Here is a 15,407-nt window from a genome sequence, read left to right as displayed (position 1 = left end):
GGAATTTTAAAATGTTTAATTATTGAAATTAAAATCATTGCTCTTGGATGCGTCATACTATAAAGTGTGTAAGATAATATAAAACAACTGTTATTGTAAGAATAATATTATTAAATCATTATTATTATTGTCATTATGGTTATATATATTTATACAAATTTTAGTAAATACAAGAGAAACATTCTGTTTAACTCAATTATTTAACAAATGCAAAAGCCCGCGAACACGTTTAAAAACAAATTCTCTTTAGACGGTCACACTGATTTTGGTGGACCAATCATCTGTTTTCATATATTCTGTGCTAATATATTATATATTATGATTATATCAGGTTAAGAACATGGCCGTCACGTTAATTTTTACATTGAAGTGACACTTCTGCTTTTATCAATTCTGTGCTTAAACATGGTTGCAACTTGCAACTTCTAACTGCTTGCTTTAATATGAGATTATATTTTTATTTTTATTTCATATTTTAATTTTCAAATAACATTCATTTGTTATTGTAATAATTTGTTTTCTGAAGTATAATAATTGGAATAAACTTTTACTGAAATGATGTGTAACGAATAAAATTGTTAAAAAGTACTTTAATATATTTTGAATAAAATAATACAAAATGAGGAATATTACTCAAAATAAACTTATTGAACTTCAGCATAGACCTAGTTCTATTCGTAACATTTGTATTATGGCACATGTTGATCATGGTAAAACAACCTTAGCAGATTCATTAGTTGCTAGCAATGGAGTTATATCACAAAAAATGGTTGGTAAATTAAGATATATGGATAGTAGACGAGACGAACAACAACGTGGTATAACGATGAAAAGCTCATCAATTGCATTATACCATAAAAAAAGTAATAGTATTTACAAGTAATTTGTGATGATTATAATTTATACTATTAATAATTATATAAAAACTATTATATTTTTTTTACAGATGAATTAGAAAACATCATCAATGTTATTGATTGCCCAGGGCACATTGATTTTTTTTCAGAAGTATCTACTGCCCTTAGATTGTGTGATGGAGCTATTATTCTAGTTGATGTTGTAGAAGGTGTTTGTCCTCAAACACAAGTAACTCATTACTAAATTCTTATTGTAAACATTTTTATTATTGTTTACACATTTATGGATTGTTATATTATAGGCATGTTTAAAGCAAATATGGGCAGAAAACATAAAACCAGTTTTAGTGTTGAATAAAATTGATAGGTTGATTTTAGAATTAAATCTAACACCATTAGATGCATATGTTCACATAACTCAAATTCTTGAACAGGTATTACATTTATATTTGTATACTTCAAATAGTTTTAATATTTAATTACAAATGCCATTGATTGATACTAAATAGGTAAATGCAGTAGTTGGTGAACTTTTCAAAAAAGATGTTTTTGAAAGAGAAACAGATACTAAAGAACATAATGGTGTTCAAACAGGTGAAGATTTGTATAGTGATTGGGTTACAGCTATTGAATCAGCAGATGATTCAGATTTGTATTTTTCACCTCATCAAGGGAATGTATTATTTGCTTCTGCGGCAGATGGTTGGGCTTTCAGGTATTACTGAAACAATATAATATCTTGTTCACTTTGTCACCATCGCTGGTTGCTCAGATCTGGATTCCCAATGTGTAGCTGAGTAGTGAGCGGTTTGTTTTCAGTGTACCCTGCCATCACTGGGGAATAGATGTAGTGAAAATTAGGAGAAAAGGGATACTGAAAACAGATTGCCTGAGTGACCATTATGAATACATGTGACCAAAATCACCCTTTGACACAAAAGCTTTAAATCTAGTTTAGTAAATCCTCAAAACGGTTAAATAGATTTTTGACATAAGTCATTTATTGTTGATACCTTCCCCCCCTAACCTTGAGCAATCAATTGATGTAAGATAAATTCTTTTTGAATTTCATAACATAAGTTAAGTCTAATTAATGATGTCCTAAAAAATCAACTGGATTTTTTTTAAAAAGAAGACAAATTGTTAGGCATTACTATTTCAAATTTTACTCTAGCTTAGATGTGGAGTTGAGACATCATTGTTTTTTTAATGATTTATTTTTATTATTATTATTATTTTTTTTTGGACCCATACAATTTTTCAAACTGTTATACTGATTCCTTCATGTAGGAATAGCTTCATGTAAGCTATAGATCAGAAATCATACATAAAAAAGATCTTTACTCGGCCAAAATTTTAAAATTTCTGTCTTTCTATTCAAATTTAAGAAAAAACTAAAAAAAGTATACATTTTTTTCAACTTATTAAATCATACTAATCTATAATAAATAAATAGTAAAAAAAAATATATATGTTTTATCGTAATATTTTATATTATAAAACATAGTTAATGTATGAAAGATTTATCAAAACATTTTAAACAAATTTTTTAAATTTAGTGGAAGTTATTTATGTATAGAAAAGTATGGTAAGTAATGTTTAAACAAAAAAAAAATGTTGGAAATTGTAATTTGAAATATGTAATATCTAGATAACTATTTATTATTATGTTTGATGTTATTTTGATAAAACTCTTGTTTTATTTTAATAATTCACAACTCTGAACATCATTTCAGTATTGTGTTACTACCCAAACTGCTATTTCTTTAAATGTATACAATTTTGAGGATTTTATAAATTTATTTTTTAAATATTATCTAAATACATTGTAAATTTGTATTACTTTTAACTGTTTTAGTATAGAGACTTTTGCAAATTTGTTATCAACTAAGTTAGCAATTAGTTTACCCACATTGAAAAAGACACTATGGGGAGATTTTTATTTAAATATGAAAACTAAAAGAATTATGAAGGGAGCACAAGAGAAAGCCAAAAAGCCTCTTTTTGTTCAAATGATTATAGAAAATATTTGGCTTGTTTATGATATTATTATCAATAAAAAAGTAAGTTGTCTTTCATATCATTTTATCTGTCTAATAATATATGTATACTTCAGACGTGAAATGGCCATTTTCTTGAAATGGACTTTATTCTGTTCATGATTTGTAATCCATTTTATTCAATTGACTACAAATAATTTTGCTTAGTTCATAAACTAACCGGGTAAATGTTCCTTTTATGAAATAGGTGATTTCAATTCAATATCATGTCTGGAGTATAACAAAAACATAAAACATTTTTAATTTTAATTAAAATAACAAGAATAGATTGATGCAGAGCTGAGAAAGTTTCGGTTTACTGTTTACAATGTGTTTTTTTTATATCAGTTCTTTTAATAACTCTTACCAACTCTTTTTCTTCATCTTCACTTTACAATACAATCCCATCTACATGGGGTCGGCCACCTTAGTCCTTCATAGAACTCGATCTTCTACATCTCGTTCAATCACTCGAACTATCCTCATATCACTCTATTTAGTCTATCTTTTCTTCAGTCTTTCTCCCTACATTCATCTTCATAAAACTCTGCCTCTGCCTCAGCCTCATCTCTCCTCATAATATGACCGAACCATCTTATTCTATTCTCTCTCAATTAATGCAACTCCTAGACTGCCCTTTATGTATTTATTTCTTATTCTATTTATCCTAGTCACTCCACTCATCCATTCTAGCATTCTCATCTCCGCTAGACTAATCCTGTGTTCAGTTTTCTTGTCCACTGCCCAACATTCCGACCCATATATCAAAGCCCTATAAAAGCAACAATTATTTATGAATATAAGATATTTTTAAAAGCAATGTAATTGTATGTACTTTTTTTTTAGGATAAAGATCGTTTGACAAAAATTGCAGAAAGTATGAATGTAACTCTAAATAATAGAGATCTACGACAAACTGATACACGGGTCCTCCTGCAGTCATTTTTATCTCAATGGATCCCTTTATCAAAATCTGTGTTAGGTTAATTTTGTTTTCTTTAATTTTAATTTATTAAGATATAATGTGGGTTGCGCCACTTTTATTATATATAAACTGTTATTTTAGCCACATGATTAGTCTAAGAACAGTTTATGGAAGTTTTGCGCAACCCAACATAAATGGATTTTTATGTAAAAATAATAGAGAAAATGTATGAAGTAACAAGTATGGCCTGTGGATGTCTGAGATGCAGTAATATTCAAATATTTAACAAAGACACTTAAAATGTTTTTGTGTAATATATGACAAAACATATTATAGTAGAGGTATATTGAAGTATGTAACACTTTATAAGTAGTTGAAAGACATTTGGGTAATTATTAAAAATAAAAATATAGAGGTGTTTAGATTAGTTAGAAAAATTGTGAACAATAAAGAAACTTGAAGAGATTATTATCCATTCCAAAAGAGAACATACCAGGCGGCAACCGGTATACGTTTGGCGGCGCGCATCTTCCGCCTAGCATCTCCCACCGCGACGTGCTTCGGTTAGATTTGTAGCTTGGACGGTGACCGTCGGGTACTTTCAGCGGCCGCCAGCTGTCATTCGGTATGCGCAAAATCGGTATGTTCTCTTTTGGAACGGATAATAGGTTGGGTGGCTTCACTTACATAGAAATGGAAAAGAAAATTTGTTTTGTATAAGTAATTGTTTATTTTATTAAATATTAGCATTCTATATTGTAGATACTGTTTGTGATGTATGTCCAGCACCAAATAAACTTACGGAAGGAAAAATTGAAAAACTATTATGTCCGCCATTGAGAGAATTCCACTTAATGCCAGAAGAAACAGTAAATTTGAAAAAGGCTTTTTCGAAATGTTGTCCTGATAATAATGTTGTTCCTGCTATAGCTTATGTTTCAAAAATGTTTCCGGTTTGTTACAACTATAAATAACACTTTTTTTAAAAAACAATATTTTCAGCTTATGTATGAAGCTTAAAAACTAGTGATTTTATAATAATGTGTTTTTTTTTTTTGTTTCTTTAGATTAAGCGAAAATATTTGCCACAGTATAGACCAAAAATTTTAACAACTGAAGAAATAGCTCAACGCCGAGAACAAGCAAGGCTTCGGCATACGTTAAGAAATAGTGAAGTTAAATTTAAGGACAATGAAAAAAACAACGAAAATGAAATTCATATTAAAGTTGAAGATCCCAATACAAAAATCATAGAAAAAACAGATAGCGAAAATGATATCATGTTTATAGCATTTGGAAGAACGTATAGTGGAACCATTAGAACTGGTCAAGAAATGTATGTATTGGGGCCAAAGCATGATCCTTCAAAAATAAAATATAAGGTAGAGTTTTACAAGTTGAACAAATAACAATAGTTAATACAAATAATTGTTTTAAAATATTATATATTACTCTTTAGTACTGTCTAATTGTTGAGCCAAATATTTTTTTATTAATAAAGGCTATATAAAAAAAAAAAAAAACATTATATAATTACATTTTCAAATATATATATATATATGTATTTTAATTAGGATATTCAAATTGACGAAAATTGTACTTTGATATCGTTAAAGCCTGATGAACATGTAATGAAAATAATTGTATCTGATTTATATATGTTGATGGGTCGTGATTTGGAGCCTGTAGAAGAAGTCCCAGCTGGGAACATATTTGGTATGGAAAATTACATTTTTTTTTATGATGCTAAATGTAATACTCGCTAGTTTAAAAAAGATTGGGACAATGAAAATACAAAAATTTTCATACAAGTAAATTAAAATATTTTAGTTGTTTTAAAATGTATTCTTAACTGTGTTATGTTTATAAACATTTAATGAAGTGACATAAAATTATGTCTCAACATTAAAAAAATTTAATAATGCATTAATTACTTCTAAAAAAAGTATTTCCCCCCTGATCGTTTACATTTAATTTACCTGAATAGAAAAATAATACTATATAGTTCATAAAGTGTTTTCAACAGGTGCAGGTAATTTAGAGCACTATATCCTAAAAAGTGCCACCTTATCTACTACTCTAGCTTGTCCACCATTTACTGATATCAAAGCTATGGCAACACCAATTATGAGAGTTGCTATAGAACCCAAACATTCTACCGATTTACCAGAAGTCGTTAAGGGCTTAAAGCTACTTAACCAAGCTGATGCTTGTGTTCAGGTAATATAATACGTTTTATTAATTAAACTAATATTTATATTTAACTCAAAACGTATAATTAGATTCATAAGCACAATTTGTTAATAAATAAAAAAAAGTAGAATAACTTAAAAATTAGGCCTCTATTATTCATGGTTAATTTACTGCTACAAAGATATAAAAGATAACATTTTTTTAATTATTTAAAATAAAAAATACAGCTAATTAGTAATTACATTGATCTCATTTGTTTATAACGACTTTAATAACCATATATCAATTTAAATTTAAATTTGAGCAATGTTACCAATTACAATATGCATTGCAGAAGTTCACCCTTTAAACCCCAATAGTTTTTATTTATTATAAAATTATATTAGATAGGTTAACAAACCATGTTCCATGGGCTAAACCAGAAGAACAAAATGCTTTAAATAATATGTATGGTTTAATTATGCATATGTACATCAACTCGAAATTGTAAAATTATATTTTTATTGTCTTAGGCATTCTTTTGGTATTATTTATGCAGTATTTGAGGTATTTTTACATCTTTCCATATTTTTTGATCACATTCTAATGACTTTGCTTTCAAATTTTTAAAATATTTGTCTGCAATTAAGTGATTGATATATACTTTTTCAATAAAATTTAATGTGTAAGTTTTGCTTAAGTCGTTGATTTTTGAATGATCATATGCTTCTTTAATTGTTAATAATATTGTATTCGAAGGAGACCAGTCATCATCGTTCAACCACCTTGTTAATCTTAAATTGGCCAAGTTGGTTGATTCACTTATTGCAGACTTTCCTTTCCAAATTACTGTTGCAAGGTAATATATATCTTCTACTGATATCAAAAATACTAAACAAGACGTTGCACATAATTCAGCCTCCTTTGTTTTTAAATATTTCAACATAATTTCATAAGGCATTACATTAATACGTTCTGTTCCAATACGTTTTAGGTGGCTGCAGTCTTTGCATGTTATTACATTATTAAAATTACTATTTACCACAAATTTTTCTATTGGCTTTAGATGTCTACAGTTAAAGCATTTAAAATAGTTTGATGCTTTTGGTTTTTGATCAATAGCAGGAATTATTTCAGGTTTATTTAGTATGTTTTTAAATGTTATTTCTATTCGTCGTCTTAAAATGTGTAGATCACTATTTTTTAGCTGAAGTATTGTTAACATATCCAACTCCCTGATTAACAAACTTATTATTGGACCAGTTAGGTCAATTTCTTCTATTGTTTTCAATGTATCTATCAATTCCTTGAGTAAATTGATTCTTTCTTGTTTATCATAGTTTCTTCTTTTTAAAGCTATATAATACTTTTTTAATTGTTTTGCATTACATGTGATTTGGTTTTCTATGGAAATTGGCTTTCCGTTATATTTTGAAGTTATAATAGCTGGTTTGGAAATGTAATCTAATTGTTTTAATGTTTTTCTTTCATCAGAAATTTCACCAGCCATTTTCCTTTGTTTATCTATTTCTTTTAAACACTCTAATTCTATTTCTAATAATGTTTTTCCTTCTGCTTTTGCAAACACCGGCATTCTGTGTTTTAGAGCACTTTTGCTTTTACAAAAATTGTCATTTATAGCTGAGTATAAAGCTTCAAAATCTTTCACTTTTGTTGGATATTTAAAATTTAACATGATAATTTGTTCATTGATATTAGCTTGATTTTGGACATATTTTTCTTCTTCTTTTATTAAATTAAGTAGATAATGGTAATAACTTAGCATTCGTTCAAATTTACTTCTCCTTAGCCATATATGAGTTGCTTGTTGTATTGTTTTAGCATACTTATAATAGATTTCAATATGTCTTGTTGATTCATGAGAAACAAATTTACGAGCCACTGAAAAAAATTATTCATTTTATAGAAGAAGAATAATCAAATAATATTAAAATACAAATTTTTGATGTGTAGTTTAGAAATAATGTATTTAGTATATCTATGCAAGGAATTACATTAACTTGTAATCTCTCCACAAACAAATATACTTAGGAAAGTTAAGTTCTTGTGATCATTCAGAAGTCAATATTATATTATCTTGTCCTACCTAGCAAATCTCTATTGTGTATTGGTTCTTTTCTTGACTACAACAGTATTTTATGGCACCCCGCATACGCATGTACCAGTTCTATAGTTAACGAGTTCAGAGGATATTTCTTTATACTTTTGATTAGGTACTCAATATTTCTTTTATCCTCACGGATTGTAGACAGGCGAGTTTTACTTCATTCCTCTCAACCCTTCATTCTAGTAAAATTAATTCTCATACTCTTTCATTTTTCGTTAACCTGCTTAAATGCTATCTTGTTCCCATGCTCCATTCCATATTCATCTTTCCCCTATAAAGTTCCTTGAAGAATACCCTGTTATCTGTTTAATGTGGACCACAGATAATGTCCCCAAACTAATCTATATTTTGCTTTAATTACCTACTGTATTATTATGTTTCTGCATATTATATACAAATTTTAACTTAGGCTTGTCCCAACAAAATATATAAATATAAACTATAAAAATGAATTACTTATTTCTGCTAACGGGTAGGGAGACATAGAAATATCTAGGGTCCCAGTCTGAGTTTCATTTTCTACATAAACTTGTGTACACATATCTCTATTCGTTTTGGTTTGACTCTTATTTGATATTTTATGAGTTTTGTTGTAATCTTTGATATTAATGATTGATTCTGTTTGCGTCATTATGTTTCTGTATAGTTTATCAGTAATTTTGTTCCTATATCCAGTAGGTTCTTTACGCTTTATTACATTAATATCAAGTAAATTTCCATGCTCGGAATGCACATTATTAGGGTTGTTATGCTCGTATAGTTTTTGAAGAACTTTAGATTTTAACTTTGGCACATATAAGATTACTTCTTCAGCCACATGTTCAATACGTACTGACATATTTATTGTTTGATTATTCCAAAAATATTTTAATAACGTATTGTCGTGAACTTCAAATTGTTGATAATCACCACATACTATGCAATTTATTTGTTGAATATTCGCTATATTTTGTGTTAAATAAGGGAATATAGATCGTTTTACATCCAAAATTGAATCCCATGTAGCAAAACTTATGTCTAACATTTTTCGATTGGGAAACATCACACAAACATCAATACAGTCCATCTGATTGTTTACTGAAAAATCCATTTCCATAAATTTTGTTTGAAAAGATAACTAAATCATGTAATTAACAGAAAATTAACTTTTAGACAATAATTCAATTATTTTGTTAATATATTTATAAAAATAAATATTAAAAATTACCATAGTTTTATACAAAAAATTGTATTTTTTAACCAGTAATTCTTATATTTTATATATATACATATATATACGTTTGTAAGCCTATAAACGTGTAGTCAGGTTATTCAATTTTTGCATGTAGAATACCTATGTATTTAATCAGATTAATATAGATATTTTGCAAAATTTGTATGGTATAGTTTGAAAAGAACAGTTTATATATTTAATTATTTAATTATCTACTACAAATAGTTTTATTTTTATTAATGATTTTTTTTTTAAGTACATAAATATATAATAGTATTTTTATTTAGGTAATAATGCAGGAAACTGGAGAGCATGTCATTGTTACAGCAGGAGAAGTGCATCTTCAAAAATGTTTAGAAGATTTACGAGACAGGTATTGAAAACAATTATGAATATTATTTTTATGAATAAAATTATTATATTCAATTTCATTATTTTAAATAATACAATTTATTTTTGTAATTTGAGTTTTAATTAATCGAAAAAATATTATAACTAATTTAACAGATATGCTAAAGTTGATGTGATAGCATCAGCTCCAATTGTGCCATTTCGAGAGACAATTGTTCCTCATCCTAAAATAGATATGGCTAACGAAGCTGTAAATAATCAGGTATGCTTAATATTTTAAATAAGATCTTGATGTATTAACATTTCCTTATTGCCATACATGTATTGTTATTGTATTGCATATTTATGATTTATTTATTATAAAATTGCAAATTATTATTTTAAAATTGGGCTAAATTTGTATATACTATATTCTATATCATATTTTACTCTTGTCCCGTAATATTTTTATGTATAAAATACTAAAATTATTAAAAACTTTTATTTGTCTTATGATTTTCCTCAGTATTAAATTAATGTTATCAGTTTAATAAATCCACCTAAAGGATAATTGTTTTATTTGTGTATAGTATTTATGTTTTAACAAGCAATATTAAAAATATTACTTAATTAATGTTTTCAAGAATCAAGACGATAATCCATCAGGACTTCTCAATGTGTATACATCAAATCATCAATGTTGCATCAAGATATGTGCTGAGCCTCTGCCTTCAGATGTAGTAGACATTTTAGAAAGAAATGCAGATATATTAAAAGCTATAACTGAACAACAAGCAGAAAATATCAGTTGTGCATTAGAATGTATGACAATTCAAGAAACGGCATTTAAAAATGTTAAATTAGCAATTGAAACATTACGATTACAGTTGCAAGGTGCATTGGGTGATAAATTGGATGTCTCCCAAATCTGGGCATTTGGACCAAGGAAATGTGGACCAAATATTTTATTAAATAAAATACCAAGTAAATTCATAACTATAAATTTCTAATACCAGTGTTTATCTATTTTGACTCAGGTTACATCCTTTAAAAGATTAGTTATGTTTAACCTTGTTATATATATATTAAGTAATTCAATTTTTTTTTTAATGAGTGGTGGCTGGAAAGGCGAAAACTCGCACTTATGTTTTTAGCAAATATTACAGTCAGTCAAGCAGCCTTTCCTGCGAAAATTTTAGAGCTAGTATTTTTACATACTTACAATCAAAGATTGTCTGTAAATGATAAAAACAATCATGCTGAATAAAAGTAAAATTTCCCTAAAAAAATGGCTTCATCAATGATAGGCTTTGAAGTGAGATGACAGATCAAGTTTTACACCCAATTAAATAAAAATAAATGTTTGAATAAAATGTGTTGTAACGATCATATTTCACCTGATCGTTACTTCTTGTCCCAAACCTGACACAGCACCTCCTGACTATTGGTAAGAGAACGGTCGCACACACAGGACAATGCACTCGGCGTTGCACTTAATGATTAGTTGACTTTACCATCGTGGACCGCCAATACCCTCGACCTTGCGCCCTTTATTTTTGCCGTTTTGCTACAGCCACCCATCCGATTATCTTTTGTGTGCGCCCGTTTCAACTCCGCCACGACCAGCCATTTGATCGTCCAGTATATATTTGTTGTATAATTTTGCATTTTATTTAGCAATCTTAGCTTAGAATAAAACATCTTGTAGCTTGCAGCTGAGAGTTAGATTATTTAAGAGTGTGACCGCCCGTTCTAACTCCGCGGGCAGTATATTAAATTAATAAGGGAGACTTTAGAGTCACTTAGACGTAGATGCGGCCTAGCCAACCGTCTATTATAGCCTTATCTGCTTAGCCTAGTAGGTACAGTGTAAAACAAAAAGCGGTTGTTCTTTGCACATAAAATATAGTCGATTAACTTAAATGAAAGATTATTTCGGAGACAATTGCCTCCGAGATTTTTAGATGTCGTTTTTTTTTTAAATTATTAAAAATGCGTTTATGACATATGATCGAATGAGTATTGACCTAATGGTTTTTTATTTAATTAAATAAATATATATATTTTATTTGTAAAAATAAAATTTTAGATTATAAAAGATCAGTGTGGAATGCAAAAGATAACTCGGATGATTTATTCACAAAATATGAAAATAGTTTTATAAATGGTTTTCAAATAGCAACTGTAGCTGGTCCTTTATGTGAAGAGCCAATGATGGGCATTTGTTTTGTAGTAGAGGATTGGACAATAGACACTTCACAACCAATTACCAAGTAATTAATAATTTATTTTTTCATTGTTAATTTATAAAAGACTATAACATAATGAATTATTTAAAAAATAAGCGATCCTTATGGACCTATGTCTGGTCAAATAATGTCTGCAGTTAAAGATGGTTGTCGCAAATCATTTCAAGCACAACCACAACGACTAATGGCAGCCATGTATACTTGTTCTATTCAAGCTAACGCTGAAGTTTTAGGTTAGTCACAAAACTAAAAATGACTAGTAAAATGTTTACTATTTATTATTAAATGTATTCTATATTAGGTAAGATGTATGCAGTATTGGGTAGACGTCATGGCCGAATAATTAGTGCAGATATGGCACATGGATCTGCATCTACTTTTAACATAACAGCTTTACTCCCAGTTGTTGAAAGTTTTTCTTTCTCTCAAGAAATTCGTAAACAAACATCTGGTTTAGCCAGTCCCCAGTTGGTTTTTAGTCACTGGGAGGTATTTACTTGCTTATTATTTTACAACTATATTCTTATTTAAAATTTAAACTATTATTGTTTCTCAATATAGGTAATTGATGTTGATCCTTTTTGGGTACCTAATACTGAAGAAGAACTTGAATTATTTGGTGAAAAGGCAGATTCTGGAAATCGAGCTTTAAACTATATGAATGCTGTAAGAAGGCGAAAAGGTTTATCAGTAGAAGAAAAAATTGTACAATTTGCTGAAAAACAGCGAACGTTATCAAAAAATAAATAAATTTGATTTTTTTATATTGAAATAATAATAAGTATTTCTTTTGTTATCACTGAAAAATATGTCTGTTTTATTTTTTCTTTTCACTTTTTTTAGCAGCTTTCTTTTTCATTAGTTGAACTCGTTTTTCCATAGCTGACATCATGGTACTGGTTGTAGGCGGGTAATGTTTAGGACTACTGTTAGCTGAAGATGACTTTGATTTACTTGGACTTGCTTTTGTACCTTAAATTAATCCAAATATAAATTTAGATACAGTTAGATCAAAGAATACTAAATAGACATACTTTGTAACATTCTGCTAGAAGATTTTTCAGTTTTAACTCCAATTGTATTCTTAGAAGAGCTCTTTTTACTTTCTTTACCTGATGTACGAGTTTCCTAAAAGAAAAAAAATTTTAAAATCAATTTCAATAGTAAGATTCCGATAACCATTAATTATATGTTCAGTGTTACGTTCAGTAATTTGTTTCAGAACATTAAAAAACTTAAGTGATCTAAAATTAATCACCCATTGAATGTTTATGCTATACAACATTGTTTATGAAAACATTACCCTGAACTCAACGTATAAAATTATTCATTCATTGAACATTTAAAAGTATATTATTATTTATTTTAATGTTAAAAATTTTTTGTCCTGAATTGAAGCAAAAAAAAAAATTTATTCATTTAACTTTTGCACATACAATGTTATGGGTTTGTTTGTTCAAATAAAATTATTCTACACAAATTTAATTATTGTTTGAACTTTTACAAGGAGAATATTTTATATACATTAAACTTATTTATTTATATACTGTGCTTGAATTTAACACATTTTCCAAAATGTGTAGCATTGCATTAAATCTTCTCACACAACCCCTCACTGGTATGGCAATTTTGTTTTTAAGGCAGGGTCAGACCGAGCTGAAATACATTTTATTTCTGATCAAGTCTGGTAACTTTTTTGATTTTTTTAATTGGACTAGGCTAGATTTAGTTGGGTCATAGCTCTGGTTTAAATAATTTTTGGGCTAATTTAGGGATCTACTTGAACAAATAATAAAGTGTCATTTATAAGTTTATTGAGTCTTTAATCAATAAAAAAATCATTCTATTACGTTCAGGGTATGTTGTTATAATGTTTTATTAAATTATAACGTTCAAATAAACATATAGTACGTTGAAAAATTATTGATAAGTTTACGTTCAGTTCATAATTAGCTAGTGAACTGGATGTTTTCATTTTAACTGTTTATGTTCATAATGTTACAAAACCCTGATAATAAGCAATAATAAAATTACTGTTTTCTGGGAATCTCTTTGGCGACAGTTTCCACAATACCAAACAATTCGAGGATCATTTAAATTAATATCCGTAATAGGAGGATTGTGACAGTTTTGGTGATACATTGAATGACAATCCAAACATTCAACTAGACTGTTGCCCATGTGTACAAAACTTTCCCTATAAAATAAATAAGCAAACTGCTGTGTGAGTAACTGGATCTTACAACTTTTAAAAGCGCCCATACACAAATAGATTTTTAAAGGATTTGGTCTTCAGTGGATCATCTTAATAAAGTCTGTTCGTTTTGCTTGTCTGTATTTATAAATCCAAAGCCGACTCAAAAATTTTATCCGTTAAAAAATCCGTAAGTGTATGGGGGTGCTAATATGGATTCTGCAAGTCTGTTACCAGTAAACATAATTGGGACAGTTGAAGAGCTAGCTGAGGGGAAGAGATGAATACTGATAACATTAGGAATCCAGCGGCCCATATCATCCAGCAATAAAGGCACTTAATACAATTTTTGTATGTTGCAAAATATATATATATATATATATATCATCATACTTGCAAGCGCAACATGAATATGCTTCAAGATCAGTATCCATGTCCGAATCTGAATCAATATTAATGACTGGATCGGATTTAGCTTGTTCTAATGTTATAGTGGGTGGTGGAGAAGAGCATACTTCAACTATAGTCTTGTTTGTGCTGAGGGCTGGGCTGGAAGAAGAACTAGAGCTACTAGATTCATCTTCAGCAACTACCTAGAAAACCAATATGTTCAAATATTTGATACGATTATAACTTTAAACATTAAGTCATCATATAATTACATCCGATTGGTCAATTCCTAACTCTTTAGTCATTAATGCAGTAGGCACAGATAACTTTTTAGCAACATTGGTTGGTCGTCGGTTTGGTCCATACTGCTCTGCAATGGCTTCTTCAAAATTTTTCCACATTAACTTGATAACACTTACATCTTTGGTGCGTCTTAATAACTTTAAGCCATTTTTAATAAAAGGCTCTAATTCTGTTGTGACTTCCATTATGTTTGATTTTTATGTTGTAAGATCTTACGTAAATACGGACGATTTCAATGGTAGGTACGAAAAATATTTTTTAAATTAGTCATAAAATTCATAAATCTCGAAATAAAATGTGAATAATTTGAATTAAGTCAAAAAGGCATTATATTCAAACAAAATAATATATATAATATACCTAATAATTATTAAAAATAAATCCACAATGGTTTTAGTTTGTTAAAATTTTGAAATATACATGGGCTGAATAGGAAGTGCACTCTCTAGTTTTACCTAATCTGTGGTACTAGAAGAGGTAAAAGCAGAAGGGTCAGTTTCAGAGTAAACAAAAAAGTAACGACCATTTTGCAAAAACTTATTTAGTATTATTTGTTATCATAGACCTATAAGACTTCTTACACACATCTAAAAATAATAATATATAG

The 15,407-nt window shown here is 28.4% G+C and overlaps 2 protein-coding genes across 3 annotated transcripts; one reads left to right on the top strand and one right to left on the bottom strand.

Annotated features, from left to right (window-relative positions):
* The first annotated feature begins 419 nt into the window (after positions 1-419).
* LOC126838611 (elongation factor-like GTPase 1) lies at positions 420-12,720 on the top strand. 2 transcript variants are annotated; one of them, XM_050573157.1, is made up of 17 exons: positions 421-863; positions 947-1,086; positions 1,160-1,291; positions 1,367-1,572; positions 2,716-2,920; positions 3,743-3,878; positions 4,584-4,774; positions 4,889-5,203; positions 5,396-5,537; positions 5,848-6,041; positions 9,622-9,707; positions 9,842-9,947; positions 10,309-10,648; positions 11,754-11,937; positions 12,010-12,146; positions 12,215-12,402; positions 12,475-12,720. In XM_050573157.1, the coding sequence occupies exons 1-17, from the start codon at positions 620-622 to the stop codon at positions 12,661-12,663; spliced, it is 3,135 nt and encodes a 1,044-aa protein (XP_050429114.1). In that variant the 5' UTR covers positions 421-619; the 3' UTR covers positions 12,664-12,720. The 2 variants fall into 2 exon arrangements, with proteins under 2 accessions (XP_050429115.1, XP_050429114.1); XM_050573158.1 differs by lacking the exons at positions 12,215-12,402; positions 12,475-12,720 and having other exon boundaries at positions 420-863; positions 12,051-12,146.
* LOC126838615 (integrator complex subunit 12) lies at positions 12,685-15,369 on the bottom strand. Its single transcript, XM_050573163.1, has 5 exons — positions 14,770-15,369; positions 14,501-14,700; positions 13,948-14,110; positions 12,948-13,041; positions 12,685-12,885 (listed from the first exon to the last, which is right to left on the bottom strand). The coding sequence occupies exons 1-5, from the start codon at positions 14,983-14,985 to the stop codon at positions 12,731-12,733; spliced, it is 828 nt and encodes a 275-aa protein (XP_050429120.1). The 5' UTR covers positions 14,986-15,369; the 3' UTR covers positions 12,685-12,730.
* Between the last annotated feature and the right edge of the window lie 38 nt (positions 15,370-15,407).

The sequence above is a fragment of the Adelges cooleyi genome, unplaced genomic scaffold (genome assembly GCF_023614345.1).
Source record: "Adelges cooleyi isolate 19-005CV unplaced genomic scaffold, UGA_ACOO_1.1 ACOO_flye_CR_arks_rails_tigmint_CR_PRNA_30, whole genome shotgun sequence".
In the NCBI taxonomy this organism is placed as follows: Eukaryota; Metazoa; Arthropoda; class Insecta; order Hemiptera; family Adelgidae; genus Adelges; species Adelges cooleyi.
The sequence above is the reverse complement of the archived record's forward strand: the minus strand, read 5'-3'. Positions and strand labels throughout refer to the sequence as shown.

Bases quoted from the DNA above. Each gene is read 5' to 3' on its own strand.
- LOC126838611 (XM_050573157.1), top strand. From the start codon at position 620: ATGAGGAATATTACTCAAAATAAACTTATTGAACTTCAGCATAGACCT. The intron at 1,573-2,715 runs GTATTACTGAAA...TAACTGTTTTAG, and splicing joins GCAGATGGTTGGGCTTTCAG to TATAGAGACTTTTGCAAATT. The intron at 6,042-9,621 runs GTAATATAATAC...ATTTTTATTTAG, and splicing joins AAGCTGATGCTTGTGTTCAG to GTAATAATGCAGGAAACTGG.
- LOC126838615 (XM_050573163.1), bottom strand. From the start codon at position 14,985: ATGGAAGTCACAACAGAATTAGAGCCTTTTATTAAAAATGGCTTAAAG. The intron at 14,701-14,769 runs GTAATTATATGA...TTGGTTTTCTAG, and splicing joins TAGGAATTGACCAATCGGAT to GTAGTTGCTGAAGATGAATC. The intron at 12,886-12,947 runs GTATGTCTATTT...GATTAATTTAAG, and splicing joins TTCTAGCAGAATGTTACAAA to GTACAAAAGCAAGTCCAAGT.